At 44.2% G+C, this 27737-nt stretch overlaps 1 protein-coding gene across 1 annotated transcript in view; it reads left to right on the forward strand.

The window, feature by feature from the left end:
* kcnq3 (potassium voltage-gated channel, KQT-like subfamily, member 3) overlaps positions 1 to 27737 on the forward strand; it is a 416827-nt gene that overhangs the window by 277645 nt on the left and 111445 nt on the right. Inside the window, exon 7 of the mRNA XM_048596129.1 lies at positions 6702 to 6797. Within this exon, the coding sequence (XP_048452086.1) occupies positions 6702 to 6797 (96 nt within the window). The remainder of the gene's footprint in view (positions 1 to 6701; positions 6798 to 27737) is intronic.

Genomic DNA, 27737 nt, shown 5'->3' on the forward strand with positions numbered 1-27737 from the left:
AATTTTTCTGACCTCCCCCGAGTTCACAAGCACAAATCTTGAAAAAAATTGGAATACAAGGAGTAAATGCTGCTGGAACTCAGTAAGCCTTGATGGCATCTGTGGAGAAAGTTTACATTCTTAAGAAGAGTTATGCAAAAATTCAAACATTGACTGGTACCCTCTCCACAGATGCTGCCAGATCTGCTGAGTTTCTCCAGCATTTTCTGTTCTTATTTCAGATTTCCAGCATCTGCAGTATTTTGCTTTTATTTGGAAATTAAAAATAGGATGCTGACATCATTACATTACTTTCACAGAGGAGAAAAGGGCTGAGGAGATGAAGCTTTCTAGTTCACTTAGTTTTGAATCATGCATTTTTTTTAGTTGAGGCAGTTAAAATCCTAACTGCTTTAATGAGTGAAATTTATATTTTAATTCGAAGAGATGAGGGTACCCTTGTTGTTTCAGCAAGTGTCTCACTTCAGAGTATTTTAGAAGTTGAGATAAAAATAGAAAATATTTGAGAAACTCAGTAACTCTGGCAGCATCTGCAGAGAGAGAAATAGAGTTAATGTTCTGAAACTGATATGACTCATCTTCAAAACTGAAAGGGGCTGAAAAATGCTTTTTATGCTGTTGATAGAGGGGAAGTGGGGGCAGAAATGTGGGAACTGGGTGAGAACATGGCCATGGGTCCTATCAACCTCAGTGGGGTGGGGGATCAGTAGAGTAAGATGTCGGAGACCCCCTATGGAAGGTGACATCATCAGAATGGTTGTGATGGAGTCAGAAAAAAATAGAATGGAATGGGATCCTTGCAGGAAGGAGAATGTGAGGAAAGATCATCAAGTAATTGTGGGAGTCAGTGAGTTTGTACTAGAAGTTGGTGGACAGTCTGACCCAGAATATGGAAATAGTGAAATCAAAGAAGGGTTGTAGCCAGTGACATACTACATGAAGATGAAAGGAGATGGAAATTAGAAGCAAAACTGATATGTTTTTCCTATTCTGGATGAGATTAGGAGACAGCACCTATGACTGTCTACATGTCAGAAAAGCTTTCATGAGAACACAGGCATCTGTCATGCTTGAAAGAGCACAGATAGGTGTCTTAACATATCTGTGAAGACACCTATATGCCAGTAACATTCTCTCCCCTTATAAAATGGACAAGGGATTGCCAGAATTCCTGCAGAAACAGCACGGAATGGTTTTCAGAGTCTTGACGTTATCTTCTGGGTTTCATACAATTTCCTGTTGAAATTATCATTATCCATGGAGGAATTATTAGTGATCACCATTCCTTATTTGGGAAAAAAAAAGTGCCCATAAGTTTAACAGTGGGACAAATGTGTGAGGATTGCAAACTGATTGGCCATTGCTAAATTGCTGTTTTTTTTGAGAATTTTATACCTGTTAGAGTACTCATCACCAATATCTGGAAACCATTCAGGAATGAGAAGAGGTACAGATGTTAAGTGAATGAGATGAATCATTGTAGTGATTGGAACCAGGTGGACCTCGTTGACTATGAGGTTCCTGATTGCAGTTGTTAGCCTGGGCTGACCAATTTAACTCGGAGATGAGAATCTCCTCAGCTGAGGACTGACTCGGAGCTAGCTGGCCTGAGCCAGTATGCTATGCATTAGTAAATAAAGGGTGACTTGGTGAGAGGACCCAGCCTCTGTACAGATATTTCAGTGGTGACGGGAGAAAACAGGTTGTGCCTGAAGAACATGCGCTTGCAACTGTCATCTTGGATTTGGGTTTAGCATTTCTGGTGTCATGCCTATATTTGGGAAGCTTGACTCACTTTACCCTGCTGTTGAAGACTGGGCCCAGCATGTGGAAAGAATGTGATATTTCTTCCAGGCAAATGACATTGGGGTAGGGAAAAGCAACAAGTAATCCTTCTGACTGTGTGTGGATCCTCAGCATTCTCAGTTATAAGGGGCTTAACTTTCCCAGAGGCACCAGACCTTCCAAGAGTTGACAGAATTGGTTAAGGAATATTACAACCCCAAATCTTCTCTAATCCTGAGACGTTATTGGTTTTATTTGGCTGTTAGAGAAACGGGAGAATCTATATATGGGTGTTTTGGTGAGGTTACGACGACTGGCAGATGCTCTTTCGGTGGTCCCTCCCTTGGAAGAGTCTGTTTTGGTTTTAAACTTTCGGCACACCCTTCCAGTCAGCACTGAGACAATCCAACTATGGATTCAAAAGGTCCTGTCCTAGCAAAATTGAAAAAGCTGATGGTAATGGGAGAGACAGAAGGGCCTTTGCAACTAGGATTGAACCTTATTGGGCCAGATCACTATAGAGGACATTATATTACTGTGGGAGCACGAGTGATTGTCCCAACTAAGAGTTGCTGCCAGATACAGGCTGAAATCCACCAGGGCCATCCAGGAGTTTCCAAGATGAAGATGCTGGCAAGAGACTATGTCTGGTGGCCATGTTTGGATGCCAACATAGCTGCGTTGGTGGGGCAGTGCCCAGAGTGCCAACAAAGACAACAGTTGCCACCAACAGCATCCCCACATTCGTGGGAATGACTGGGTGAACCCTGGATTGGGTTGCCTGTTGACTATGCCAGACCTTTCATGGGCTCAACAGTCTTGGACATTGTGGATGCCCGTTCAAAGTGGTTGGATGTGCAAAAGTTTGTTCAGTAAACTCAGGGATGACAATTGAAAAGCTGCCAACATCATTCGTGATACACGGACTCCCAGACGTATTGGTCATGGACAATGGGACATCATTTACCAGCAGGGAATTCAAATATTTCCTACAGCCTATGGCATTTGGCATGTAAGGACAGCTCCATACCACCCATTCTCCAATGGCCTTGTGGAAAGAGCAGTTTGGTGCTGGAACCATGCAAATGGCCCTTTATGGGTACAAAGTGAGGTTGACACGAGGTCAGGTCCCGTGACTTACAAAGTTTGGGTCGGTGATACAGTCCCGAAAAAACACGTGGATGACCTGAAAGCTGTTACCTCGCAATTTGAGCAGGAGCATAACATACCTGGCCCCTCAGAACAGCCAGAGAGCCTGGCAGAAACCACAGGTGCTCCCCCTCCGTCTAGTGTCAAGGAAACGTCAGAGTCCGAAACAAATGCAACTTCGATACAGTTACGCCGGAAGAAGAGGAGGAAACGCTTTCTGACGCGTTCTGGATGCAGGAGACGGGCCACAATCCAGCATATGCCGCCTGTGTCCTTTTCCGAGTCAGAGGAACTGGACCTGGGGCGAAAATGTTGCAAGAGAAGCCACAAGTGAAAGACCATGCCTACATCCCCGAACTTGGTGGGGGGAGGGATGTAGTGATTGGGACCAGGTGGACCTCATTGACTAAGTTCTTGATTGCGGTTGTTAACCTGGGCCAATTGAGAAAGCCTTGGCTAATTAATTTAACCAGAAGATGAGAATCACCTCAGTTGAGGACTGACTCCAAGCTGGCTGGCCACAGCCAGTGTACCTTGCACTAGTAAATAAAGGGTGACTTGGTGAGAGGACCCAGCCTCTGTACAGTTATTTCAGTCATGATGATCTGATTAGTTCAATCTATACCATATAGCATCATGTAAGCATTTAAACGAGAAATGCAACAAGGAATATAAATTAAATTTATAGACAAAGGGAATCCAGTATTATTTCAAAGTATTTCGTAGCAACAATTTGTATTTACCTAGTGCGTTAAACTTAATAAAATAAGCCAAGGAATGTTACAGCAGCATTATAAAATAAGAGACAACATCAAACTGTATTCGGAGGTGTTAGATCAGATTATCAATGGTCAAAGATTATAGGTTTTAAGGAACAGGCAGAAAGTGAGGTGGAGATGCAAGGAAGTGTGGGTAGGTATTCCAGAGCTTAGGGCTTAGGTAACTGGAAGTATGGACACCAATGTTGGAGCATTTAAAATTGAGGATGGTCAAGAGGCCAGAATTAGAAAGTCATGGGGCTGGAGATTAGAGGTGGGGAAAGATGAGGCCATAGATGGATTTGAAAACAATGATTAGAATTTTGAATTTAGCCTGTTGTTTTACCAGAATTCACCGTAAACCATCGGTCAACAGGACTTGATGTTAATAATCCTGTGCAGCAGAGTTATAGATGCCCTCAAGTTTAAGGAAGATAAAAGTGACCAATCAAGAATGCATTGGAAATGTCAAGTGTAGAGGTGACTGCGGTACGAATGAACGTTTCAACAGCAGACCAGTTAAGGCAGGAATGTACTTGGACACTGTTTCTCACTCTTGGGGATAGGTAATCTTATGGATGACAGGAACATGGTCAGAAGCTCAGGGTGAGAGATGTAATTTGTACTTTGGAGTAGGGAATAAACCTTCAGCCTTTAGTGTTTAATTTGAAGACATTTCTGCTCATTCAATACTGGATTGAGGTAAGCAGTCCAGGAAACAATTACTCCATACATTTAGATGTCAAGAAGGACTTGAAAGTTATTCAATACTCAGGATAATCTGTCAAGCTGATATAACAAACAAAAACATTGGAGATGTCTAAACACATTGGCATAATGAGAGAATTGAGTGCAAAAGTAACGAGCTTTGATGGTTGGCCATTTCTCACCCTTGTTGTTTTGTCATATTAAGAGTGAAATCTAAAATTTTATACAAGGCTAATTTGAAACCCTTTTAACACCTTTCATCACCTCACCACTTGCAGCTTTTTGAAAAACTACTATTCTCCATTAAAATGCATTCACTGCTTCTTAGTGACAGAAGCCAGCATTCTTGCCTCATGATTTTTCATTGTTCTCCTGTTATTAAATTGTATTCACGATTCTTAAGATCTCATTTATCCTCCACTGACCAAGACCCCCAAATTTTTAAAAAATCTTTTCAGATGATGGTAGGTTGCGTCATTTTTTTCCCATTCCTGTTTTAATCCAGATTACCAGCATTTTCACGTTTTTTAAACTTGTGGCACGGAAATTTATAATGTCCTGTGCTATAGCACCATCATGTGGAAATACTGAGATTACTAGCTGCTGATAGGTTAAAGGAAGCAGTGCAGGAGAAACTTGAAACAGGAGAAACAGGAAACGGTTCATTGCGGAGGAAATAAGTAGCACTAATCAGAAGTCAGATATTAATTAAAATCTCATGCATTTTTTACATATACTGTGTCCCATCAAAACATTTATGATATTTTATAAGAATTAGCTGGAAGAAACAGTTGTATGACACTGAGACTTAAAAGGTCAGGAGGCTAGTTTTTATGAGTTATTTTCTGCTCCTTTGGGTTAGGAAAGCTGAGTGTTGAGCTAATTGAAGTTTTGAAGCAAGTAATAAAAAGATTTAATATGATAGATACAGGAAGAAGATATTTCTTCTGGTGGGCATCATTTAAGTTTGAGGTATGCAATTCAGGAACGAAATGGGAAAACACTTCTTCATCCACGAAGTAGTGAAAAGCTGAAATTCACTCCCCTAAAGCCTGTGGATGCTGGGTTTATTGATTTTTGTAAAGAAGACATCAATCGACTTTTGTTCAGTTGGGGTAACTTGGATTTTGGAGCAAAGGTAGGTGAATTAAATTGGATTTTCATCCATGACACAAGTACTGGAAGTTGGAAAACCCTTGGCTTAGCCCAGCCAAATGAGAAGGAGGGTGAGAGGGTGCTAGTATGAGAGGGTGCGATGCTGTCGGTCACGGAGTTAACAGTACTGTAGGACTTCATTCTAGTGAAAATAAGAATAGAAAGACCCCTTGTCCATTGCTGTTCACAGCCCTTCAGACTCCATCCACTCCCCTTGTCCCATCCATGCTTGGTCGTATCCCCAACAACTCAGCTCCCTATGTCAGGCTATGCTATCCAAACAAATCTCCTATCCATTCACACCACTCCCATGCCAAGGTGTACCTCTGCAAATAAACTTTATGGTCCTTGTGACTTCCACAGTAGGCTATGCCCCTCCAGCTGCTTTCCATAGCCGTGCTGAGCCTCTGTGAATAACCCCATGGTCTCTCATGTACTCCCATGCCAGGCTATGCCTCTCCTCTCACCCCCATACACCTCGTACAACATTACAGTCCCCAAATACACCCACGGCCCTTCAGGTTCCCTTATATAGGCAACACTTCATTAGACCTCTGCGGTGAACTGCAGCTCTTTAAAAAGCTGGCCTGACTCCATGAATAGGCCATGGAGTTGGGAATGTCAAGTGTGGGCTTATGACCTGAACCAGTTCACGCCCATAAAAAGCACTTCTGAAAATCCAAAAGCCTGGGAATGGGGTCAGGAGGTTACCTGTCATTTTTCAAGGGCTCCTGAATTGTCCCAACTCCACGAAAATCTACACCAATATATCTATAGCCATGATGTATTTGAATGGTGGAAGAGAATAGGTTCTATAGCAATCATCTGTATGGGATTACAAGCCCTGCAGTGAAAATGAACTTTAACCTCCAGGTCTTTGAGTATCTTACTATGGCAGTTACTTGATTTCATGGGGTAATTAATTATGAATTAATTTCTGTGATCTCAGTCATATTCATCACCACTCAACGGGTCGAAATAATATTTATTGTGGTTACATTGCATAAAAGGATTTGTGTTTAATATGTTTTGAGCTTTTATACAAATGCAGAGTGACTGAAACATCTTATTAAGTGCACAATTGATTTTAGGCTTGATTTCTTTTCTATTTGCAGCATTTCATAATGTTTATTTTTCTTTAATAAGGGCATTCTGGGCTCTGGGCTGGCTCTTAAAGTTCAGGAGCAGCATCGTCAAAAGCATTTTGAGAAAAGAAGAAATCCTGCAGCAAGCTTGATCCAGGTCTGGTGGCTAAGTGCTCAAAACTATTACAGTTACAAAAGAAATTGAAATCAATATTTTAGTCTTCTAAAAGGAAAACTAGTTTATCCAGTAAAGGTTTTTTTTTTCCTATGTTAATGGCTGTAATGGCATGGAGTGAACTGTGCCTTCTTGGAATCACAGAAACTCAAAGCTTAGAGTGAGGCCATTCAGCACATTATGTCTGTGCTTCCACTTTGAAGAGCACTCATGCTTGTTTGTCTGTAACCCTGTCATTTTCTTATTTACAAGTACAATCCAACTCCCTTCTAAAATTATTCATAGAATAAACTGTCACCACCTTTTCAGGGGCAATGTTCCAGAACCCGACAAAGCTGAGTGAAAAAGTGTCTTCTCATCTCCCTTCAAAATCTTTTGTTAATGAAATCATCTATGACCTCTAGTTTTAGGCCTGTGCAAAAGAGAGAATAATTGTTCTCTATCTGCTCTATTGTAACCTCTCTCATCATGAAGGCTTCGGAGGTTCACCTCTTAACCTTCACTGTTCCTAGCACAACAGTCCTAATTTTTCCAACCTCTCCTCAGAACTGAATCCCCCATCTTTGTTTACATTTTGCTATACTCATTGTACAATCTTTCTAAGGTCTTTGCATCTTTCCTGAAGTGTGGTAATTAAAATCACCACTCCAACTGAGGCCTACCCAGACACTTATAAATTTCCAGCATGATGATGTCTTTGCATTTAGATTTGTAAACTAAAAGGGATACAAGTAACCCATATGTTTTTATAAATGTCCTTATGAACTTGCATGGCCATCTTGAAGAATTTGTGTGAACAGATACCAAGTGTCTCGTCTCATTGGCTCTTTTCAGAATGGTGCCATTTATAATATGCTGTCTTTCAAGATTAGTGCTTTCAAAGTATATACCTTCACAGCTATCACTACCAAACTTTATTTGCCCTGCCCATTTCACCATTCTTTCTGTCATCTTGACATCTATAACAATCCTCATCATGATCTACGACTTTACCAAGTTTTGTATCATCTGCAAATTTCACAATGTGTTCCCTGTAGCAGATATAAATCTTTTATAAACATTTTCAAGAGTAATCCATCCAAAATTAATTGTTGGAAAAACTGCTGCAAACCACCTTATATTCTGAAATATACTTTTCTTCTGCCACCACTCATTGCTTTATGTCACTGAGTCAATTTTGCATCTATAGTGCCATTTTCCCCTTACTTCCTAGGGATAATGCCACTAGGCGATGGCTAGACTATTAATCCAGATAATCAGCTAATCTTCTGGGGACCCGGGTTCGAATCTCACCATGGCAGGTGGAATTTTAATTAAATAAAAAAAGAATCCAAAATTAAGAATCTACTGATCACCATGAAATGATTGTCGCTTGTTGGAAAAATCCATCTGGGTTCACTAACGTCCTTCAGGGAAGAAAATCTGCCATCCTCACCTGGTCTAGTCCACAATGGACTCCAGATCCACAGCAATGTGGCTGACTCTCAGTTGCCCTTTGAAATGGCCTAGCAAACCATTCAGTTGTATGAATTGCTACAAAGACTCAACGAAATGAAACCAGACAGATTACCTGGCATCACCCGAGGTACCAGAACTGACAATGGTAGAAACAGTCCTGCCGACCCTGAAAAGTACTCCTTACTAACATCTGGGGACTAGAGCCAAACTTGGAAGAGCTGTCATCGAGTTATACAGCGCAGAAACAGACCCTTCAGTCCAATCAGTCCATGCCGAACATAATCCCAAACTAAACTTGTCCCACCTGCCTGCTCCTGGCTCATGTGTCTCCAAACTTTTCCTGTTCATATATCAAAACAAATGTCTTTTAAACATTGTAGTTGTACCCGCATCTACCACTTCCTCAAGAAGTTCATTGCACACGCAAACCGTCCGGTGTAAAACATTTGCCTCATGTCTTTTTTAAATCTTTCTCCTCTCACCTTAAAAATGTGAACCCTAGTCTTGAAATTTCCCATCTGAGGGAAAAGACAACCACCACAACTCTATCTACATCTCTCATTATTTTAAATTCGATCAGGTCACTTCTCAACCTCCTATATTCCAGTGAAAAAAGTCCCAGCCTATTCAGCCTTTCTGTATAACTCAAACCTTCCATACTTGCCAACATCCTGGTAAATCTCTTCTGAACCCTCTCCAGCTTGATATCATTCCTATAACTGGCTGTCCAGAACTGGACACAGTACTGCACAAGAGGCCTCACCAATGTCCTATACAACCTCAACGTAACGTCCCAACTCCTATCCTGGAAGGACTGAGCAATGAAACAAGCATGCCAAATGCCTTTCTAACCATCCTATCTATATGTAAACTTTAAAGAATTATGTACCTGCACCCTGAGGTCCCTCCGTTCTACAACACTTCCCAAGGCTCTACCATTAATAATATAAGCCCTACCCTTGTATGTTGTACCAAAATGCAATGCCTCATATTTATCCAGATTGAACCCCATCTGCCATTTTTCAGCCCATTGATCTTTTTGATCAAAATCCCTTTGTAATCTTAGAAAACCTTCTTCAATGTCTACAATGCCACCAACTCTGGTGTCAGCGGAAACTTACTAACCATGCCTTTTATATTCTCATCCAAATCATTTATATAAATGACAAAGAAAAGAGGACCCAGAACCGATCCCTGTGGAACACCGCTGGTCACAGGCCTCAAGTCCAAAAAGCAACTCTCCACCATTACTCTTTGCTTCTTACTGTTAAGTTGATTATGTATCCAATTGGCAAGCTCAGCCTGAATCCCATGTGACATAACTTTACAAATTAATCTACTATGCGGAACCTTGTCAAAGGCTTTACTAAAATTCAAATAAGCAACGTCAACCGCTCTGCCATCATCAACAGACTAGTCAAGCAAATGTCTGACATTGTCATACTCACGGAATCATACCTTGACCTTCCCTGGATATGTCCTGTCCCGCTGGTGGGACAGACCCGGCAGAGGTGATGGCACTGTGTTATTACAGTCAGGGGAAGTTGCACTGGAAGTCCTCAATATTAACTCGGAACCCCATGAAGTCTTGTCGCTTCAGGTTAAACATGGGCAAAGAAACCTCCTGCTGCTACCATGTACCATCCTCCCTCAGCTGATGAATCCCCCGTATTGAACAACACTTTCAGAAACTCAGAGGATGGCAACGGCACAAAATGTACTCTGGGTGGGGGATTTCAATGTCCACCGCCAAGAGTTGCTCGGCAGCAGTATTACTGAGTGAGCTGGTCATGCCCTAAACTGGGTCTGCAGCAGGTAGTGAGGGAACCAACAAGAGGGAAAAACAATAATGACCTCAGAGTCAACACAGTTTGGAGCTGGCTGAACACAGCAGGTCAGGCAGCACCAGACGAGTAGGAAAGTCGATGTTTCGGGTCAGGACCCTTCTTCAGAACTCCTACCCTTAAGAAACTTATATGTCTTGATTAGATCACTTCTCATTCTTCAAAACTCCAATGAACAAAGTGTCTGTTTAGACTTTCCTCAAAAGACAATCCCTCCGTACTGAGGGTCATCCTGATGAACTTTCTTTGAACTGCTTCCAATGAAATAACTTTCCTTAAACAAAGGAACTAAAACTGCTCACAGTACTCCAGCTGTGGCCTCACCAGTATCATGTATGTTGGAGTAAGACTTCCCTACTCTTGTACTCCAACCCCCTTAAGATAAGTTCCAACATTCCGTTAGCCTTCCTGATTACCTGCTGTACCTGTGTGTTAGCTTTCTGTGTTTCACGTACAAGTGCCTCCAAGTCCCTTTGTGTTGCAGCTTTCTACAGTTTCTCCCCATTTACACAGTATTCTGTTCTTTTATTGTCCCTTCCAAAATGAACAATTTGCATTTTCACATGTAACTCCATTTGCCAAGTTTTAGCCTACTTACTTAACCAAACAGTATCTCTACAGAAACTGTTTGTATCCCTCTCACAACCTGCCTTTCAACCTATTTTAGTATTACCTGCAATGCTGGCTACAGTATATTCACTTCCTTCCTTCAAATCATTAATATACAATGAGACATGCTGCACCCTGATTACAAGGGGCCTGTTTCCATCGTCCATCCATATTGGGATCAGCCTGTGCACCAACTTGGTGAAGGGGTTGTGCTGGCTGACAGACTACCACATGTCATTGAAGAGGGAATGCCTAAAGCATTCTGACACCCCTCCTATGCCAGACTCGCATCTAAGACGCAACAGCTCATTGCATTCAGTACATACTATCATTACACTCACGTATGTGACAGATGATGAAATCATGTCGTGTGGCTTGCACAGGACCCTTGGAAATTGCACAAATAATGGGTCCCATCGCCAAACACTGGCTATTTGGAATATCATGTTGCCAACTTCAAAATCATTGAGTTTCCTGAGTTTAACTTGCAAGCTCTGGTGACATGGTGCAAATACATCTGATCCCTAAGCACGTTTTCCTCTGCGTGCATGGCAAATGGGAAATGAAATGATTGCAAATTAAACATAGCTGGGCATTGCAAACAGCTACTTCATATATGTGTTGTTTCAGTGTCCTAGTGCCCAGCAAATGTTGATCCTGTGTTTCTGCCAATCAAACTAACACTCACTCCACCGACTGTGGGCATTCTCCCGGCATTTTTCTAGTAGCACTTCACATCAGACACCACACTGTCCTCCAACTGGTCACCAGATTACACCTGCACATTCATGTCCCCTATTGCTCAACACTACCCTAAAGGCCCAATTTTACCCTTTTTGCTTCTGTGTGGAGACCCACCACATTGAACTTTCACACTGTGCATTCTGCCCTCAAAACCTGGCATTACACCTTAATGATGATCCTTTTTGTCCCCCATACAGAGGCCATGGTGATGGTCACTGCCATTAACCCACCCGCTCCTGGAGACAAAAAACCCTCTAATGCTGTTCTCTATACACACCATATTCCTTGATTTTGCCCGTCCTTGTTTGGCCATGTCCCCACCTCTACAAATGACTCTGCTTTCCCAAACCACATGTCCCCGGCCTTGACTCTCCCACCCCCTGTGGCATTAATGCCCCCTCTGTATCGCCATGTACCCTCCTGAAAGATTGATGGATGGATTCCACAAGATTGTATTCGCTCCAGGCTTCGATGAGCCACCCCAGCCAAGACTGACCAAAAGACTGATCGCTGCGCATCCCCCAGACTGTACCTGGACAGGTCCCCCGACCGTGGCCAGTCTGAGTGGAGGACTGATCACAGCGAAGACCTTGGACAGTGTGCGGACTGTGTCCATGACTGACATGAGACCCCCGGATAGATTACAGCCTGTCCCTTGACTGGACTGAGGACTAGCCCCCACTTACTTTCCGACACCATGCCGTTCGGCTGAATGAACATGCAGTGTGTGTGTCGTGCAGGCACTGGCCTATACTGTAGGTGGCAGATTGATATCGTGTGTGCTGTACAACACAATGAGCTGCCACAGCCCTGAATTGGTCCCTGCTGATCCGAGAGTCTGTGCTAAAGAGCACCTCAGTATGGCAATCTTTGACTCTGGCTAAAGTTCCAACCCACCAACTGGCATAGCATGACAAGGTGAGCGTTGAGAGCAAACAGGCATCCCTGAGATCAAGCCAGGGGATCAACCCTAGTTCAGTGGAGAGGTAGGAGGGCACTCCAGGAGCAGCACCAAGCATAAGTGGAGATGAGGTGTTATTGTCGTAAAGCCACCAAAAAGGACTCCTTGCTTGCTAAACAGCATAAGCAGCAAATGATAGACAGAATTAAGCGATTCTATAACCAACAGATCAGAACTAACCTCTGCAGTCTTGCCACATCCAGTTGCAAATGGTGGTGGACAATTAAACAACCCACTGGAGAAGGAGGCTCCACAAATATCCCCATCCTCAATGATGGAAGAGCCCAGCACATCAGTGCAAAAGATAAGGCGGAAGCTTTTGCAGCAACCTTCAACTAGAAGTGCCGAGTCTTCTAGTTGATCCATCTCGGCCTCCTCCAGTGGTTCCCAGCATCACAGATACCAGTCTTCAGCCAATTCGATTCACTCCAAGTGATATCAAGAAACAGTTGGAGATACTGGATACTGCAAAGGCTACAGGCCCTGACAATGTTCAGCAATAGTACTAAAGACTTGCACTCCAGAACTTGCCGCTCCCCTAGCCAGGCTGTTCCGGTACAGTTACAACACTGGCATCTACCCAAAAAATGTGGAAGATTGCCCAGATATGTTCTGTGCATAAAAAGCAGGACAAATCCAACCTGCTCAATTACCGCCCCTTCAGTCTCCTCTCGATCATCAGTAAAGTAACGAAAGGTGTCATCAGCAGTGCCATCAAGCAGCACCTGCTCAGCAATAACCTGCTCAGTGATGCTCAGTTTGGACTCTGTCAGGACTACTCGGTTTCTGATATCATTACAGCCTTGGTTCAAACATGCACACAAGAGCTGAATTCCAGAGGTGAGGAGAGAGTGACAGCCCTTGACATCAAGACTGCATTCAACTGAGTGTGGCATCAAGGAGCCCTGGCAAAACTGGAATCAATGGCTGTCAGGGGCCAAACTCTCTAGTGGCTGGAGTCAAACCTGACACATAGAAAGATGGTCATGATTGTTAGAGTCATCTCACCTCCAGGACATCTCTGCAGGAATTCCTCAGGGTAGTGTCCTAGGCCTAACCATCTTCAACTGCTTCATCAGTGACCTTCCCTCCATCATAAGGTCAGAAATGGGGATGTTCACCGATGATTGCACAATGTTCAGTACCATTCGCGACTCCTCGGATACTGAAGCAGCCCATGTTCAAAAGCCACAAGATCTGGACAATATCCAGGCTTGGGCTGACAAATGGCAAGTAACATTCGTGCCATACAAATGCCAGGCTATGACCATCACTAATAAGTGACAATCTAACCACCGTCCCTTGACATTCAGTGGTGTTACCATCACTGAATCCCCCACTAACAACATCCTGGAGGTTGCCATTGACCTGAAACTCAACTGGACTCACCACATAAACACAGTGGCTACAAGACCAGGTCAGAGGCTTGGAATACTGCAGCAAGTGACTCATCTCCTGACACCAAAGCCTGTGTACTATCTACAAGGCACAAGTCAGGAGTATGATGGAATACTCCCCACTTGCCTGGATTAGTGCAGCCCCAACAACATTCAAGAAGCTTACCATTCAGGACAAAGCAGCCTACTTGATTGGCACTGCATCCACAAACATCTGCTCTCCCTACCGCTGACAGTCAGTAACACCAGTGTACAATCTACAAGATGCGCTGCAGAAATTCACCAAAGAGCCTTCGACAGCACCTTCCAAACCCACGACCACTTCCATCCAGGCGGACAAAGGCAGCAGTTACATGGGAACACTAAGACCTTCAAGTTCCACTCACCATCCTAACTTGGAAATATATCGCTGTTCCTTCACTGTTGCTGGGTCCAAAACCTGGAATTCCCTCTCTAATGGCATTGTGGGTCAACCCACAGTAGGTAGACTTAAGCGGTTCAAGAAAGCAGCTTACCACCACCTTCTCAAGAGCATCTAGGGATGGGCAATAAATGCTGGCCAGCCAGTGACACCCACAACTCACAAATGAATAAATAAAACAAACTACCTAACCCTCTTATGTGGCACTTTGTTGAATCCTTCTGAAGATTCATATATACAACATATATTGAACTACTTTGATAGTTTTCTCTGCTACCTCATTAAAGAAATAAATCGTGCTAGTCAGACAGACATGTTTTTACTAAATCTATGCTTGTTCTCTATGACTATCCCATGCGAAACTCAATTAAAAAGTTTAAAACAAAAAGTTGCTGGAAAAGCTGAGCAGGTCTGGCAGCACCTGTGAAGAAAAAACATCAGAGTTAACATTTCGAGTCCAGTGACTTTTCCTCAGAACTCAATTAAAGTTTAATTTGTTCCTGACAATGGCTTCCAATATCTTCCCCACCACTGATGTTAGACTGGCTAATCTACAATCTTTCAATTTCCTTGACTAGCTGTGTAATATGAGTAGCCCTTCAATCTACCAGAATTATTCCTGTATCCAAGAGAATTGAAAGATTATAACCAATGCCTCTACCATTGTTTTCTTTAGCAACCATTTCATCGAGACTAGGTGATTTAAGCAACTTTCAGTAATGATAATCTGTTAGTACATCTTCTTAATCTGTACCTCTGGCTGACTATAACTTCACTGCCCTCTTTTAATCTAGCCATTGCATCATTCACTTACTTTATGAAGATGAATCTAAAGCACTCATGTAATCAATTTCATCCACATTCCTGGCCTCTACATGAAAGTTTCCCTTTTGATCCTTAAAAGGCCTACCTGACCACATGCACTTTATATGTTTATAACATGTTTTAGGGTCCAACTTAACATGGTCTGATAATGTTTCTTTATAATCAGTTCTCACATCCCATATTGTTTCAATTCACCCCTGTACTTTTTTTAATCTTCCTGCTTAGTAACTGACCCTTGCTCACCATTGTTATAATGAGCCATAAGCCTCCTTTATTTTAGCACTTGTTTTCTTTGTCATCTAGGGCACATTGGTTTTGGAGGCTTTACCTTTTCTTTCAAAGGAAAATGCTAGTTTACACCTGTACCGTATCTTCCCGAAGTGTCCTTCATTGCTTCATTGATGTTTCACCCTGTAGTCGCCTTTTCCAGGTGATTTGTCCAGGTCAATCCCTTCCTGAATTATGAAATTAGTTGTTTCATAGATGTGCAGCTTTATCTTTGATTAATTACTGGAAACCAACTCATGCTGTGGTCACTGTTGTCTAGATGATCTCTTACTTCAACACAGTCCAGTTGTCCTACTTCATTTTGAGAACCAGATCCAAAACCGCTTTCTTCCTTTTTGATTGTGAAGTTGCCCTTTATACATTTCCCCTCCTTTCCTACCCTTAGCACTCTGATTTCTCTGCCTGTATTACGCTAAAGTCTTGAAGCATTACTAATCTATTACATACTGATATACAAGTTTGTCCATCTATCTTCCTCTCACTGTCTGGACCTCTATGAAAATCTGGCAACAATGTTACACCTCTGTCTGTTCCTCAAATCAAGCCAAATAGCTTCAGTGCTAGAGCCATCTAATGAACACCTTTTTAATTTTAGAATTGATATATAATGTATCAATTATAATGTAAGTGATAAAACAAAAAGTGATGGAGACTGATAAGTAAGTTTGCAGATGACACCAAGATTGGCTGGGTGGTTGACAGGGAGGAAAAATGTCTTGGGTTATAGGAGGTTACAGATAGATTGGACAGATCAGCGGCACTTGGAAGTTAACCGTGATAAATGTGAGGTGATTCATTTTGGAAGAAATAATAAGACAAGGGAGTACTCAATGAATAGTAGGACGTTAGGAAGGTCAGAGGAACAGAGGGACCTTGGGCTGCTTGTCCACAGATCCCTGAAGGGAGCAGGATAGATTAATAGGGTGGATAAGACACAATATTGGTCAATTGCCTTTAACAATTGTGGCATAGATTATAAGAACAGGGAGGTTATGTTGGAGTTGTACAGTTTGTTTAGGCCACTGCTGGAGTATTGTGTGCAGTTCTAGTCACTGCACTTTAGAAAGGATGTGATTGCACTGATGGGGGTGCAGATGGGATTCACCAGGGCTTTGCCTGGGATGATGCAGTTTATCTATGAAGAGTGACTGGATATGCTCACATTGTGTTTTTTAGAGCAGAGAAGGTTAATAGAGATGTATAAGGTTATGAGGGACATGAGCAGGGTGAATAGAAAATGTTCCCCTTAGTTGAAGTTTCAATAACAAAGGGGCATAACGTTAAGGTGAAAGGCAGGAGGTTTAGGAGAGATTTGAGGATTTGTTTTTTAACCTGTGTTGGTAGAAGTCTGGAATGCACTACTTGGGAGGGTAGTTAAGGTGGGAAACCTCACAACCTTTAAAAAGTACTAGTTTCAGTAATCACAAACATATGACACTCGGATTAATGCTGACATTTGAGATCATGTTATATTTTAAAATTCTTTTTCCTAGCTCCTAACCTCAGTCAAAAGGACCAAAACATTTTTTACTTACGTGGTTGGTTCTAACAGAGACCATTACTTCTTCAATGGTTCCCCTCCCCCACACCCAAAATATCTGCACTCATTTTTTGTTCTCCTTTACTCTAGAAGCAGAGTGGCAACGCACCTTTTGGAAATTATGTGTGTAGTTACAACAACGTTTGTCTATGCCCCTTACTTTAGGATTTTCAACATTATTGCATTTGTACTTGTTCATTTTTGTCTTCTATGCATTCAAAGAAATGATGAATAAAGCTGGATAGGAAAGGTACAACAGGGCTAATCCAGTGTTGGCTACTGAGTGAAATGGCCATCAATGTGCCAATTAGTTACTTAGGTCAGTAGCCAGATGAACTTCAGTTGTTTCCCCTGCTAGTGATATGCCCTAACATTGGGAACATGTTGGTCTTCTCTCATGATGCCTTTGGGTTCCATTTTATCTCTGCTCCTGCCTCCCACCTCTGCTCCGAGAGAAAATCCCAGCCTATGGAAAAATACTACATTTGTTCTCAGGAACCAGTTCAAATTCTGCCGCTCAGCAAAGTTGAGTTTTTGGTAACCAGCTTCCCTGTCCAGTCCTGTGCCTTGTCTCTGTTTCAGATTTGAGTGTGGGTGAGAGTTTAAACAAATTGTCCATCAGAAATACAGAAACAAATATCTGCAACACTCTGATAAAATGATATATTTTTAAAATTCCCTGACCTCTTATATTATTTCCGCTCCTTTCTGCAGTTTCCTGGTCATCTATCTCATCCAAATTAGTTTGAACCTTCCCTAAGACTATTAGCTAATCTCTCAGTGAGAACACTGATCCCAGCTTCGATCAGGTAAAACCCACCCATCTTATGGAGTTGACTGGCTAGGCCGGCATTTATTGTCTCACCCCAATTGCCTCTGGGAAGATGGTGATGAGCTGTCTTCTTGAATTGCTGCAGTCCATTTGTCTTAGGTACATCCACAATGTTGTCAGAGCAGGAGTTCCAGGATTCTGAAACAGTGACGGAATAGCATAATAATTCCAAATTAGGAATGTGTATAGCTTGGAGGTGAACTTGTATGTGGTGTTGTTTCTTTGTACTGGCTACCCTTGTCCTTATAGTTGGTGATGGTTGGAAGGAGTTGTCAAAGGAACTTCTGCAGTGCATCTTGTGAATGGTACTTGTAAATCTTGTAAATACGCTACTGAGCATCGGTGATAGAGAGTGGATGTTAGTAGATGGGATGCTGATTAAGTGAGCTGCTTTGACCTGGATGGTGTCAATCTTCTTGAGTGTTTAATAAGCTGATGGCCAATCTTATTATGACTTTAAATCCAATTTCTGGCCTGTTCCCCCCCAAACCCTTGATTCCTTTGTGATCAAAAGATCTTTTACCTCACCGTTGAGTATATTCAATGTTTAAACATTCACTGATTAGGAAAGTAGAATTCCAAAGACTAATGATCTTTCATTTGCTTATTTTTCATTCATAATTTCCCATTAATTACCCAGACGATTCCTGTAGAGGACCCACATGTTCTTTAGTTATTCTTTTCCTTTTATAAATGCATCTTGGGGTTCTTACTGTCTGTTTTTATATTTTTATCTAGCCACTGTCATTTTTGTTTAGTCATTCCTTGCTGTTTTAAAATATTGTCCAATCCTCTGACCTACCACTAATCTTCACAGAATTATTTTCTTTTTTTTGCAATGTATTACAATCTTTAACTTCCTAGTTAGCCATGAATGCTGTGTCCTACCCACAGTCTTTATTTTTCACCAGAATGTACCTTGGCTAAATGTTGTAAAATACCACATTAAATGTCTGTCAGATTCCCACTGTCCACTCTGCACTGTCCTCCACAACATTCTGACACACTCCCAACCTCCGCTGTCCTCCAAAACATCCTGACACACTTCCACTCTCTCCTCCACATTGACATCCTATCACATTCCAGTCCCCACCCATCTGCTACACTGCATCTTAACACATCATTCTCCATCCTGTCCTCACCACACAAGACACAGTACTCCCATCTACAGAGACTGGCAATTAAATTTGGTCAGGAGCACAATTGCCATTGGAATTGTATGAGATTAGGAAATTTCAACAATCACATGCTGCATTAAAGAAACGTTTGAATGGTTTAAAGCTCTTTGATTGACTGCCAAGGTCTTTCTTCTGCTCATAAGGGATCTCGAGCTGTATTGACTGGTCCGTAAACCAATGGCAACATGTATTGATGAGGGCATGGCTTATGATATGGTGTACGTTGACTTCCAAAAGATGTTCAATATGGTTCCACACAACAGATCTGAGGAAAGTTACAAACTCATGGAATAAAAGGAACAATAACAACATGAATACAAAATTGGCTGAGGGATAGAGGATAAAAAGTGCTGGTTAATTGGTACTTTTTGGACTAAAGGGAGATTTATAGTGGAGCTCCTCAGGGGGTCAGTAATGGACCCTGTCTTGTCCTGATTTATATAAATGAACTAGATCTTGGTGTTCTGAGGGCAACTTCAAAGTTTGCAGATGACACAAAACTTGGGAGAGTTGTAAATTGTGTGAACAAAGTGGAACTGCAAGAGGATGTTGACAAGTTGGTAAAGTGCATTGATAGTTGGCAGGTGAAGCTCAATGCAGAGAAGTGTAATGTGATGCACTTTGATAAAAGAGAACCAGTATAAAGTAAATGGCACTATTCTACATGTTGCAGGAGCAGAGAGAGCTGGGTTTATATGTTTGTAAATCATATAAGGTGACATTAAAAAGGTGGCAGGACAAATACAGAGATGTGTTAATAAAGCATATAGTATTCTATTTTTCGTAAATCAGGGCATAGAGTACAAGCACAGGGAGGTTATGATGAACTTATATAGGATACTGGTTAGATATCAGCTAGAGTATTGCATACAGTTCTGGACATCACACTTTGGGAAGGATATGAATGCTTTGAATAGAATAAACAGAAAATGTTTACAAGAATCTTTCAAGAGATGAGGCACTTCAATTATGAGGTTAGACCGGGGAGGTTGAGAATTTTTCTTGGAGAGAAAGCTAAAAGGAGATTTAATCAAGTTTTTCAAAATCCCGACTGGGCTGGCTGGAGCAAGTAGGGAGAAATGGATTGAGGACCAGAGGGTACAACTTTAAAATATTTTGCCAAATAATCAAATGTTAGTTCAGGAACAAATTTCTTCATACGCCGAGTAGTTAGTATATGAAATGCACTGCCTAGATGTTTGGCCAAGGATTGGTTGAGACATTCAAGAGGGCATTGGATGACTATTGAAATAGAAAAAATATACAGGGTTACTGGAGAAAGGCAGGAAATTTGTGCTAAACTGGAATGTTCAGTCTATCTGTGCAGACACAATGGGCTGAATGGCCTACTGCAAAGTAACGATGGTTGGACCGAAGGGTCTGTTTCCATGCTGTGTGACTGTATGACTCTATGATACTGGATTGGGCAATTCATTGGGATGAAACCACAGAGAGAATTGTCACCCCCCCCCACCCCAGCCGTAGGATAATTTACCCTGATTCCAAAATGGGTACTAATAGAGTGAACATTAGCTGAGATACTTGATATTAGAGGCAGGGATTCATTAGCTTGCTGTTTCCATGTCCCTAACCCAATTAGCTAATACATGTGAGACATAGATAAGTAATTCTGCTCCTTTTACTTTTGTGCCAAATGAAGGAAATGAAAACCAAACACTTAGGGGTCTGAGCAGTATGGGATTTGTGGTAGAATCAGTTCTATCTTTTTCTGCTTTTCACAAGCGGCATGTTGAATTTCCCGTCAGTTACCAATTAAGGGGGTTATTGCGTATTAAACACCTTGTGAATGGCACAACTTGCCTCAATAATATTTAGCTTCTTATATTATGAAACTTGACAAAGAAGCTGGACATCAAGAAAACTCAAAGAAAAACAGAGCAGGCACATGTCAAATTCAGTTTGAGGCCACTTGCTGTGGATGACCTCCATGTTGCCAGCAAACAAACCATTGCACAGGAAATGACCCACGGCTACCAGCTACACACATCCCTCGCCCATGGATATTGGCATCTGGCATGTGCCAGCCCCTCATGAACATCATGGCATATCACCAATATACTTGAAAACCACTTACAAAGCACAGATTGGTGTTGCAAGGCATATCAGCAGCTTGAAAAGCAAGGACACTTTGCGTACACAGACACCCAGCTCCTGAATTGTAACAGGCTGCATCTCAACGATGCCTGTTTGCTCTCTCAATGCTCACCTTGCCATGTCATGCCAGTTGGAGAGTTGGAACTTTAGCCAGAGTCAAAGATTGCCATACTGAGGTGCTCTTTAGCACAGACTCACAGATCAGCAGGGACCAATTCAAGGCTGAGGCGGCTCATTGTGTTGTACAGCACACAGCGATATCAATCTGCCACTTACAGTATAGGCTAGTGCCTGCACGACAAACACGCTGCATATTTATTCAGCCAAACAACATAGTGTCAGAAAGTAAATGGGGGCTAGTCCTCAGTCCAGTCAAGGGACAGGCTGTAATCTATCAGGGGGTCGCATGTCAGTCATGGACACAGTTTGACTGGCAGAAATACAGGATCAACATTTGCTGGGCACTAGGACACTGAAACAACACATACATGAAGCAACTGTTTGCAATGCCCAGCTCTGTTTAATTTGCAATCATTTCATTGCCCATTTGCCATGCATGTCGAGAGAACATGCTTGGAATTTGCACCATGTCATCGGAGCTTGCAAGTTAAACTCAGGAAACTCAATGATTTTGAAGTTGGCAACATGATATTCCAAAAAGCCAGTGTTTGGCGATGGGACCCATTATTTGTGCAATTTCCAAGGGTCCTGTGCAAGCCACACGGCATGATTTTACTATCTGTCACGTACGTGAGTGTAATGATAATCTGTACTGAATGCAATGAGATGTTGCGTCTTAGATACGAGTCTGGGCTAGAAGGGGTGTCAGAATGCTTTAGGCTTTCCCTCTTCAATGACATGTGGTAGTCTGTCAGCCAGCACAACCCCTTCACCAAGTTGGTGCACAGGCTGATCCCAATGTGGATGGACGATGGAAACATGCCCCTTGTAATCAGGGTGCAGCATGACTCATTGTATATTAATGATTTGAAGGAAGGAAGTGAAAATACTGTAGCCAGCATTGCAGGTAATACTAAAATAGATGGAAAGGCAGGTTGAGAGAGATACAAACAGTTTCTGTAGAGATATTGTTTGGTTAAGTAAGTAGGCTAAAACTTGGCAAATGGAGTTACATGTGAAAATGCAAATTGTTCATTTTGGAAGGGACAATAAAAGAACAGAATACTGTGTAAATGGGGAGAAACTGTAGAAAGCTGCAAAGGGACTTGGGATACTCGTACATGAAACACAGAAAGCTAACACACAGGTACAGCAGGTAATCAGGAAGGCTAATGGAATGTTGGAACTTATCTTAAGGGGGTTGGAGTACAAGAGTAGGGAAGTCTTACTGCAATGTATAAGACGCTGGAGAGACCACAGCTGGAATACTGAGCAGTTTTGGATCCTTTATTTAATTGGAAGCAGTTCAGAGAAAGTTCACCAGGATGACCTTCAGTATGGAGGGATTGTATTATGAGGAAAGTCTAAACAGACACTGTTCACTGAAGTTTTGAAGAATGAGAAGCGATGTAATTACGATATATAGGTTTCTTAAGGCTTTGACAGGGTTAATGCTGGAAGAATGTTTCCTGTCACAGGAGAGTCTATGAGAGAGGGAATAGTCTGAGAATAAAGGGGCCCCAATTCAAGACTGAGAGGGAGAGGACATTCTTTTTTGAGGGCTGAGTGTCTTTGGAACTTCTTGCCACAGAGACCTGTGGGGGCAGAATCCTTGTGTATATTTAAGGCTGAGATAGATGGATTCTTCATCAACAAGGGCATCAAGGGTTATAGGGAACTGTAGGAAAGTGAATAAGGAATGTCAGATCAACCTTGATCCTGTTGAACAGTAGAGAGGCTTGAGGGGCTGAACAGCTTACTCCCGTTCCTATTTCTTATGCTGTTATGTTCTAAGAGGGAACAGTTGTTTGGCAGGTATCTGGTGAGTGGTGGGTTGAGGGAATAGTGTGTGGTTAGATAGGGCCAGAATTGGATGCAAGGGATGCCAAAACAACAGGGTAGGTAATTAATGCAATAGATTGGTAAGACATGACGAGAAAACAAGCTCGGCCTTACACCAAAATTCCCTCAAAAACTGAATGCAACTTGAACCAAAAAAAAAGATTCAGCCCTGGACTTAGCCTCACCGAGCCAAATTTATATATAATCTGGTGTAGTTAAGATTTCAGCTGAGAAATAGGAAGATTCTAGTGTTCAATCTCACTTTTTTGTTCTGGTCTTCTTACTATTCATGCAGCACTTTGAAGTGAATCCTTAACAATTGGACAACTTTGATTGTCAGAGTTACAGTAGTAACCATGACTCCACCCTGAAAAGAGAAAGATTAGGACATGAGGTGAAACCTTCACCAAATGTACTGTTTCTTCCCGTTCTAATTAGAGCTGTTACCTAATGTGTATTTTCTGGTTTTATTTCAGATTTGCAGCATTGACCATTGTTAACAATATTATACTGCAGTAGGAGTGATTTCCTGGTGGTGGCAGTATTGGTCTGTGGGAGGGGTTATTTGCTTGCATTGCAGCGATGGTAGGCACAGTGACAGACTGATGTCTACAGCTCTCGTGCTCAGCAGTTCTACAGGAGGGGCTGTTGCTGCTGCAGGAAACATAGCCGCTAGAGTCCCAGGATCACAGACCAATCCTGGTCACAGATGGGGGGAGGATTTTATAGGGTGGAGGTCTTGGGGATAGGGGACAGAGGGTTGGCATCAAGGGCAGTGCAGTGATTGTTATCAGAGATCCCATTCCCAATGCCCGGACCCTCGAGCAGGCACCAATTGCCTTGAATCAGAGATAGTAGGAACTGTAGATGATGGAGAGTCCGAGACAACAAGGTGTAGAGCTGGATGAACACAGCAGGCCAAGCAGCATCATAGGAGCAGAAAGGCTGACGTTTCGGGCCTAGACCCTTCTTCCGAAATGGGGGAGGGGTAGGGGGTTCTGAAATAAATAGGGAGAGAGGGGGAGGCGGATAGAAGATGGATAGAGGAGAAGATAGGTGGAGAGGAAACAGACAGGTCGTAGAGGCGGGGATGGAGCCAGTAAAGGTGAGTGTAGGTGGGGAGTTAGGGAGGGGATAGGTCAGCCCAGGGAGGACTGACAGGTCAAGGGGGCAGGATGAGGTTAGTAGGTAGGAGATGGGGGTGCGGCTTGAGGTGGGAGGAGGGGATAGGTGGGAGGAAGAACAGGTTAGGGAGGCGGGGACAAGCTGGGCTGGTTTTGGGATGCGGTAGGGGGAGGGGAGATTTTGAAGCTTGTGAAATCCACATTGATACCATTGGGCTGCAGGGTTCCCAAGCGGAATACGAGTTGCTGTTCCTGCAACCTTCGGGTGGCATCGTTGTGGCACTGCAGGAGGCCCAGGATGGACATGTCGTCTGAGGAGTGGGAGGGGGAGTTGAAATGGTTTGCGACTGGGAGGTGCAGTTGTTTGTTGCGAACCGAGCGTAGGTGTTCTGCAAAGCGGTCCCCGAGCCTCTGCTTCGTTTCCCCGATGTAGAGGAGGCCACAACGGGTACAGCGGATGCAGTATACCACATTGGCAGATGTGCAGGTGAACATCTGCTTGATGTGGAAAGTCTTCTTGGGGCCTGGGATGGGGGTGAGGGAGGAGGTATGGGGACAGGTGTAGCACTTCCTGCGGTTGCAGGGAAAAGTGCCAGATGTGGTGGGGCTGGAGGGGAGTGTGGAGCGGACAAGGGAGTCATGGAGAGAGTGGTCCCTCCGGAAAGCAGATAAGGGTGGGGAGGGAAAGATGTCTTTGGTAGTGGGGTCGGATTGCAGATGGCGGAAGTGTCGGAGGATGATGCGTTGGATCCGGAGGTTGGTGGGGTGGTACGTGAGGACGAGGGGGATTCTTTTTTGGTTGTTATTGCGGGGATGGGGTGTAAGGGATGAGTTGCGGGAAATGTGGGAGACACGGTTGACGGCGTTCTCGACCATTGACGGGGGGGGAAGTTGCGGTCCTTGAAAAACGAGGACATCTGAGATGCACGGGAGTGGAATGCCTCATCCTGGGAGCAGATGCGGCGAAGGCGAAGGAATTGGGAATAGGGGATGGCATTTTTGCAGGAAGGTGGGTGGGAGGAGGTGTATTCTAGGTAGCTGTGGGAGTCGGTGGGTTTGAAATGGATATCGGTTTCTAGGTGGTTGCCCGAGATGGAGACAGAGGTCCAGGAAGGAGAGAGAGGTATTAGAGATGGTCCAGGTGAACTTAAGGTTGGGGTGGAAGGTGTTGGTGAAGTGGATGAACTGTTCGAGCTCCTCGTGGGAGCACGAGGCGGCGCCGATACAGTCATCAATGTAACGGAGGAAGAGGTGGGGTTTAGGGCCAGTGTAGGTACGGAAGAGGGATTGTTCCACGTAACCTACAAAGAGGCAGGCATAGCTTGGGCCTATGCGGGTACCCATGGCCACCCCCTTTGTCTGTAGGAAGTGGGAGGAATTGAAAGAGAAGTTGTTGAGGGTGAGGACGAGTTCGGCTAAGCGGATGAGGGTGTCAGTGGAGGGGGACTGGTCAGGCCTGCAGGACAGGAAGAAGCGGAGGGCCTTTAGGCCATCTGTATGGGGAATGCAGGTGCATAGGGACTGGATGTCCATGGTAAAGATGAGGTGTCGGGGACCGGGGAATTGGAAGTTCTGGAGGAGGTGGAGGGTGTGGGTGGTGTTACGGACGTAGGTAGGGAGTTCCTGGACCAAGGGGGAGAAAATGGAGTCCAGATAGTTGGAGATAAGCTCGGTGGGGCAGGAGCAGGCGGAGACAATGGGTCGACCAGGGCATTCAGGTTTGTGGATTTTGGGAAGGAGATAGAAGCGGGCGGTGCGAGGTTGGGGAACGATGAGGTTGGAGGCCGTGGGTGGGAGGTCACCTGAGGTGATGAGGTTGTGGATGGTTTGGGAGATGATGGTTTGGTGCTCGGGGGTGGGGTCATGATCAAGCGGGCAGTAGGAGGAGGTGTCACGGAGTTGGCGTCTGGCCTCGGCAATGTAGAGGTCAGTACACCATACTACAACTGCGCCTCCCTTGTCTGTGGGTTTTATGGTGAGATTGGGATTGGAGCGGAGGGAGCGGCGGGCTGCACGTTCTGCCGGGGAGAGGTTGGAATGGGTGAGAGGGGTAGAGAGGTTGAGGCGATTGATGTCTCTGCAGCAGTTGGAGATGAAGAGGTCGAGGGAGGGTAGGAGGCTTTGGGGTGGTGTCCAGGAGGAGGGGGTGTGTTGGAGGTGGGAGAAGGGGTCAGTAGAGGGAGGGTTAGGCTCACGGTTGAAGAAGTAAGCATGGAGGCGGAGGCGGCGGAAAAACTGCACTATGTCCAAACGTGACCGGTATTCGTTGATATGTGGGTGGAGGGGGATAAAAGTAAGCCCTTTACTGAGGACTGACCGTTCGTCCTCAGTAAGGGGGAGGTCTGGGCGGATGGTGAAGACTCGGCAGGGCTGGGTGCTATTGTCCCCTCTGGAGCTGCTGGCTGTGGAGGCGGTGGGCGGAGTGGCATCGGCGATGGGCGAAGTTGCGTTCGCGTCGGTGATGGGCGGAGCGGTGTCGGTGGTGGGTGGAGTGGGGTAGGCGGCGGCAGCAGCGGTGACGGTAGGTGAGTCTTCGGTGTTGGCCTCGGAAATGGAGGCGGTGGCATCGGCAGCGATGGCGTTCGCTGTCCCGGAAGTGGGGTACCCAGCACTGGCGGATGTGACGTCATCTGTGGGTTCTCCGACAGTGGCCTCATGGCCAATGGCAGCAGGCACATTGTGGGGAAGGTCCTGGGTAGGGTTGGGGATTTGGGGGGTGGAGGAAGCCCGTTTTGGCTGGTAGGCACCAGTAAGTTTACTGTACTTACGGTTTTTAGTGTCCAATAAAGCAGAGTAGAATTGTGAGTTCAGGTTGTGGATCCTACGAAGAATAAAAAACAGGAGAGGTGCTTTGCAGGTCTGGAGAGGGAGGCTCTGAGCTGGGGTAGGCTTGATGGTAGTGCCCGGAGATGCCGGCGCATTGCTGCGAGTGTGTGTTTCAGGATTCGCAGGGAGAAGCGCTTCTGAAGGATCTTAATGCTATGAATGTAGATATTGTCACGGTTGGGGCCAAATTGGGAAGGCTTGAAAGTGGACTGTAGTCCACCCCTACATCGCCGAGGCCAGACGCCAACTCTCCGACACCCCCTCCTACCGCCCCCTTGATCATGACCCCACCCCTGAGTACCAAACCATCATCTCCCAAACCATCCACAACCTCATCACCTCAGGTGACCTCCCACCCACGGCCTCCAACCTCATCGTTCCCCAACCCCGCACTGCCTGCTTCTATCTCCTTCCCAAAATCCACAAACCTGAACGCCCTGGTCGACGCATTGTCTCCGCCTGCTCCTGCCCCACCGAACTTATCTCTAACTATCTGGACTCCATTTTCTCCCCCTTGGTCCAGGAATTCCCTACCTACGTCCGTGACACCACCCACGCCCTCCACCTCCTCCAGAACTTCCAATTCCCCGGTCCCCGACACCTCATCTTTACCATGGACGTCCAATCCCTATACACCTGCATTCCCCACACAGATGGCCTAAAGGCCCTCCGCTTCTTCCTGTCCTGCAGGCCTGATCAGTCCCCATCCAGTGACACCCTCATCCGCTTAGCCGAACTCGTCCTCACCCTCAACAACTTCTCTTTCAATTCCTCCCACTTCCTACAGACAAAGGGGGT

The sequence above is a fragment of the Rhincodon typus genome, chromosome 4, assembly GCF_021869965.1.
Source record: "Rhincodon typus isolate 14 chromosome 4, sRhiTyp1.1, whole genome shotgun sequence".
In the NCBI taxonomy this organism is placed as follows: Eukaryota; Metazoa; Chordata; class Chondrichthyes; order Orectolobiformes; family Rhincodontidae; genus Rhincodon; species Rhincodon typus.